Consider the following 6000-nt stretch of genomic DNA (forward strand, 5'->3'; position numbering starts at 1 on the left):
AAATATGAAAATTTCATGTCCCCCCCAACAAAATATAAGGTACATACCCCTTGAAAAATATGCAAGGTTTAATATTTGTACATATTTTTCATAATATGTGAGGCCCAAGGGGGGTTCTTTTGGATGAGGGGGGGTAAAACAAAAAATACATTAAAATATAAAAACCCATCTCCTTTTAAATTAATGTAACTTTTTCATGTGTTACCTAGATTTCAAGGTGTAAAGACATATTTGAAGCTCTTTTGGCATAGAACACAACCATGTTGCATATTGTTAAATTCATCTCATACTCAAGATTTTAATAGGTTTTTTTACTAAAGGGAGTTGGTGCCCCAGGGCTCCGCCTCCTCCACCTTGTGGCACTTCGATTGGCTCCCCCACCCTCTTCCACCTCTCGATGCCCCTGCACCTGTTGCCTCCTTGGCGTGACCCACATCTTGCACCACCCTAGCATTGCCCCTACCACCTCCCTCCCTATGCTGTCCCCCCCCTTTGCCCCTCTGCTCGCACCCCTCCTCACACCACCCCTAACCCCTCCCCTCCACCACCTGGTCACCAGGACAGTGGCGGGCGACGGACCCCCCCTCTACCCCCCATTAAAAAAAAGAGCCTAACCTAACCAGAGAAACTAACCTTAGGTTAGTTAGGTTAGAGGTAGGCTAGGTTGGTTGGACTAACTAATAGTTAGACTAACGAGGTAGTTAGGTTGGTTACGAACAGCTAGGTTAGATGAACTAACTAGACTGTTAAGGTAGTTAGGTTAATCTAATAATTAGGCTAACGAGTTTACTTATCTTAAGCCTACGGTCCCTTCACACCTAACCTTAAGGCCCAAGGCCCCCCAAAAGGCCTAATTTAGACCCTAATCCATACTCGCCCCTTTACGACTCAATTGGAACCCGGCTTGAACCTAGATTTCACACACAAAAACATCACACTACGAGGTATTTTTACAGGCCATTACAAACCATTTTGGCATTCCTAGAACTCGTTAATTCACACTCCCATGTGGGTTGATTTTTGCACTAATTCACTCATAACTTTCACTCATGACCTCTGATCGAGGATCCGTTTGCACTGGCACATAACCACTCTCAAGGGCAACAATCTAGGCACATTTTCTAGCATGATATTCCTAGCATGATGTTCCCCAAATTAATAACACATCTATAACCCCCATAATGCTCACAATTCAACTTCTATCCCAAAGGAGGACACACTCAATCAACCACTCGGTTGGCAAGTGTGCATGCAACTATGATCCACCGGCATCTATGATAAGCCTCCTCATCAAACCCATCCGATCCAATTAATCAAAAGCCTCATCCACTTCCAATATGCAACATGGTAGATCGCTATCGTGAGTGATGATGACGACCTTGACTTGGAAAACAATGGCAGCAACTTCTTCGACCATCCAAACCTCAACAACCATGGAAGAAGACCCTTAGGAAAGCTTGAAATTCCAAAGTAGAATGGATGGCGTGATCTAGAGAGGTTCCTTTGACTCTTTAATGTCACATGTAGAGCGAGAAGTGGTCAATACAATGAGACCAAAGCCACTTGGTTCCCGATGGCATTGGTGGACAAAGACTCCGAATGGTACTTAGATCTAGTAGAGGAACACGCCACATGGGCCCTCCTTTCAAGCCAATTCAAGAGGCATTCCCAAGTTGAACTCCTTCAAATGACTCAACTCTCCAAATGGGCAAGGTCGAACAAGGCCATAGAGAAGAAGTCTACACATATTTGGGCCGAATGAAGCACCTGATTGCCAAATGTGAGCTATGCCCAAATGACAAATACATGACGACCTAGTTCATTACTAGTCTAAAAAAGAAGATTCACAAATAAAGGAAAAAAATTAGTAGCTATGAGACGTTCAATGCTGCTCATACGACAACAGTGGACATTAAAGAAGGCATGACAGATTTTGACGCTGATAGCAATGATGGCAAGGACAAAAGCTCTAGAATAGGCAAATCTACTACTTTCGAGGGCTAAGCCTGATGTTCCAATAGGCATCATTGGGGTTGATCAACAAAGTGTTGGGCCCAAAAGCACTCTATCACCACTAGTAAATGTCATCACACGGCAACAAAATGTGGTTGCCAAGCAATCAAATCCTATCTAAGGAAAAAAGTTTCTCCAAACTAAATCACAAGTGCCAATTCCTTTTCCAAGCAAAGAAGCGCCGAGTACTTCAACCTCCAATTTAGATACACTTGTCAAAAATTCTTTGTACCCCCATATTGATTTAGAGACGGCTTGATTTCAAGCACTCTGAAAATGGGTGGAGAAGGAACAAGCCCAATTTGAACTTGATAAGCAAGCACAAGATCCAATCCCTTAATTGGCTCCTCAAGTCTTGACACCATAATCAAGCCTCCGTTCCATGAACTAGGGCCCAAGCACAATGCTCCACAATGCCAACTAGAAGATGCAGCCCTCTCAAAGCACCTTGAGTTGCCCTATCTCCATCCCCATTGGAATCCACTTACAAAATTGTCCCAATATTTGGACAAGTTTCAAGGGATGGGTTGAATCAGCAATCTCCCTCCACCTGTGGAAGAAACAGAAGACATCCCAATCTGATTGGGTAAGAGAGATGACATGAGAAATATCATCATGCCTTTTATCCATAAAGCACATGATGGAGTCCAAGCCATTGTGGATGGAGGCGCATGTGTGAATGTTTTATCAAAGGATCTTTATGATGAATGGGATCTCCCACCAATGAAGAAAGCTCATTTTAACATCTTCCTTGTGGATGATTCATGCACAAAACCCTTGGGCATAGTGGATGGGGTATCCACAAAGGTAGTAGGGCTATGTTTTTCCCTCTAATTCATCGTCTTCAATATCTCCAAAACTTCCTATCAAGTTTTACTTAGGTGCCCTTGGCTACGAGAAGCATCAATGCTCCATGATTGGGGTATTAATCAACTCACAATACAAAATTGTGACATGGCAGTGAGAATCAATGTGGGGACAAGAACAACCAAACCCGTTGTGTCAAGCCCATTGGGTGATAACTCCTCTACCACGCCACGACATTCAGTAAATCAACCCTCCCACAACAAAATTTCTTAACAGGTGACACACATAATAATATCAACAATTGGATCCAAGCACTATCAACAATTGCTATGCGCTATAGCATAAAAGAAGAGCAACAAAAAGGCCTCTTCTTGTAGTAGTGGACTACCAATTCGCCTGATGGAATTAGAGAAGAACGAGCAATATTGGCTCAATGCTCATGTTTAGAAATGATCGTGCAATCACAAGTAGTGTGGGATTGGTGGGAGATGACATGGTCCTTTCATCTTCACCGTATCTAGTGTGGTCCTATATAAGATGTAATGTGTCATGACCATTGGGTTAAATGAATGGCCTCTTATTGTGGATAAGTTGAGGGCATGATCCCTAAGAGTGTTGGATTAAAATTGTTAACAAAGTTGTTTTCTCAATGTTAACAAAGTTGTGGTTAGGGCTAGTGTAAGTACTCTTACCATTAGTATGTCTCAAGAGAGAGAAAAGTATGGTGAGTGTTTTCATGAGAGGACTTTTGATCCCTACTTTGGCTCTACTTTTTACAAATATGTTGCAATTTCTATTCTTTGTAGAACGTTTTATAAACATAGAATAGTTTCTCCAATATTATAAATGCTGCAATATTATTTTCTTTGTAAAAGAAAAAGTGCTGCTTTTGTTACATTGACGTTTCTTGGCTCGAGATGCCAAATGCTGAGGGTTGCTACTCTAGAGCGTCGCCATCATCTTGTCGATACTTGAATGGGCAGGCCTTTCACGATCTCGAGCATCGGCTTGTGGACGAGTTCATCGGACTCCGTTACCTCCCACCTAGCACAACATAATTCTTCAGCTCCATAGAATTTTTTCAACAAATAATTACCCGCCGTGTTCGGAGGAAAGGAAACTAGTAGCTACCTATATCTCGTCAAAAAGTAGTGGAGAAAAACAGATATCTCCAATCGAGCTACTTCAGCTCCAGGGCACAGTCTTACACCTCCTCCAAACGGTGCAAATTGTGATCCAGCTGACTTCTATGAAGATCTCAGATTAAATGGTAAGCCCACATTTGATTACGTTGCACACCATAAAGAGTGAGGCAACAAAAGGAAAATCTGCCAGGAATGCGTCACTTACACTCGATTGCCAGCGGAAGGGATCGAAGACTGACGGATTGGGAAAGGCAATTGGATCGAAATGGCTGGACGATAAACTCGTAAAGATTGTCGAGCCCTTGGGAATCGCATAACCTTATACAGATAGGTTTGGCGACCAGTCAGGATAAAATTGTCGAGCCCTTATAATAAATCAGGATAAATCCAAAGCGAATATTCGTTACAATAGATCAAGGACCTTTTAGCTCGACATTGTCCACAGCAACTCGAAACAAACCGATGCTTATGTTTATTATTCGAAGTGTCTCGTTGATGACCTGCAGAACGAGCAGATATCAGAAGAACTAGTAAATCTGCGGCGGCCTCGTTTTAATACGCTTATGTAAGTTGCCTGACTTGTGAAGATCTTGCCGTCCCATTGTGGGACGTAGCCCTCACATTCTGAGTGAAAGACATATTTCCATAATCGTCCATGCTCAACCCTTCGCCTTGTCGCTTTGCCTTTCGAATCGCATCATGTTCTTTCTGTGACGATCCAGAACCGTAGATAAGTTAGGGGGCATTTGCTAACGTCGCGCACTGTATAGACAAGAGTCACGGGTAAAATTCACCGTTAGCTCTTTCAAGGCCGCGGGCGAATCCGTGATGAATTTGACAATTGCAGTGAGCGTTTTAGCAGTGGTATCATTTCCGGCAAAGAACAACGTCAGAAACAAATCTTGCATTTCTTCGTCAGAGAGACGTCTTCCTTCTTTGCATCCTTCTTCTGAAAGCAGGACATCCAAGAAGTCGTCTTGATGGTTGTGAAGATCTGCTATTCTCCTGGCATTGATCACGCTCTGGAAGTGCTTTATCAATCTCTCACGTGCCTGCAATTCTTATAAAGCTTTAGCAGCGATCACAGCTGGGTCACGGGCACCAGTATCCCAGACACGAAAGAAGGGGAACTTACTTGGATGGCCTTGCTGTACCTTGTGCCAGGGATATTGATGGGCAGTGACACAAGTCCACTTTCGTAGGCTTTATAAATTTCGTGGATTTCATCGAGTTCGTCTGAGCTTAAGCTCATGAACGCCTGGCCGATTACTTCAAAGGCAAACTGCACTCCATACAATGATGTCATGAATTGGGAGTGTCGTCTGTCTTGATTGATTTACAAGCGCACTATTATTTAGGCTGCACAATCGAAGTGATCAAAGCTTTCCGACTTCCAGTGGAGTTGATTTCTTGCACTCATAGATTCTTGTTAAGGTTAAAATGCACTCACAGTTTTCGCTTCGTCGAGAAGATGGACCACAGATTTATCTTTCCAGGATGCCATCGTCTTGAGAGCGCAGTTTTCGATATGGTGAACCATATTCGATAGCTTCGACTTACCCGACCCCAAAAAACCCACAATAAGTGCTCTGTAAAACTTGTGCTCTTCCCCCGTGACCACGAGAATGGAGTGTTTCCCTACCAAGTCCCGTATGGATTTGGGCCAAGAGGCCCGGAAGAGTCGTCCCTCATTGAGCATAATGAACTTATTGATGTCGAAATGAGTAGAAACGAAGGTCCGTCTTCCGAAAAGGCTAGCAGTGAACAAGTCCCCATACCTAGGGGTCGACAGAAAGATGGGTTCTCAATGGCACACAAGCTTGTGATTCCCCAATATATGTTCGCTATGGTAAAAGCACACGATTTTGTGATTCCCCAATATATGTTCGCTATGGTAAAAGCGCAAGACGTGAGCGAGAAAGAAAGAGAAAGAAAAGACCTGCTTCGGCCCTTCTGGATGAAGGGTTCGAGCTCATGGGCAGGAACAGACGCCAAGAACTCAAGAGTTTGGCCTAAGAGAGGCCATCCCATGGAG

The 6000-nt window shown here is 43.5% G+C and overlaps 1 protein-coding gene across 1 annotated transcript in view; it reads right to left on the reverse strand.

The window, feature by feature from the left end:
• Nucleotides 1-5664, reverse strand: part of LOC147895797 (3-epi-6-deoxocathasterone 23-monooxygenase CYP90C1-like) — a 53114-nt gene extending 47450 nt beyond the window's left edge. Inside the window, exons 1-8 of the mRNA XM_087382848.1 lie at nucleotides 5416-5664; nucleotides 5101-5247; nucleotides 4760-5017; nucleotides 4560-4673; nucleotides 4387-4465; nucleotides 4171-4283; nucleotides 3952-4067; nucleotides 3792-3864 (exon numbers count right to left, since the gene is read on the reverse strand). Coding sequence (XP_087238974.1) covers nucleotides 3792-3864; nucleotides 3952-4067; nucleotides 4171-4283; nucleotides 4387-4465; nucleotides 4560-4673; nucleotides 4760-5017; nucleotides 5101-5247; nucleotides 5416-5664 — 1149 coding nt within the window. The remainder of the gene's footprint in view (nucleotides 1-3791; nucleotides 3865-3951; nucleotides 4068-4170; nucleotides 4284-4386; nucleotides 4466-4559; nucleotides 4674-4759; nucleotides 5018-5100; nucleotides 5248-5415) is intronic.
• Nucleotides 5665-6000: the final 336 nt, after the last annotated feature.

This window comes from Dipteris shenzhenensis, chromosome 12 (assembly GCF_047967505.1).
Source record: "Dipteris shenzhenensis isolate YYH24624 ecotype China chromosome 12, Dip_SZ_1.0, whole genome shotgun sequence".
NCBI lineage: Eukaryota > Viridiplantae > Streptophyta > Polypodiopsida > Gleicheniales > Dipteridaceae > Dipteris > Dipteris shenzhenensis.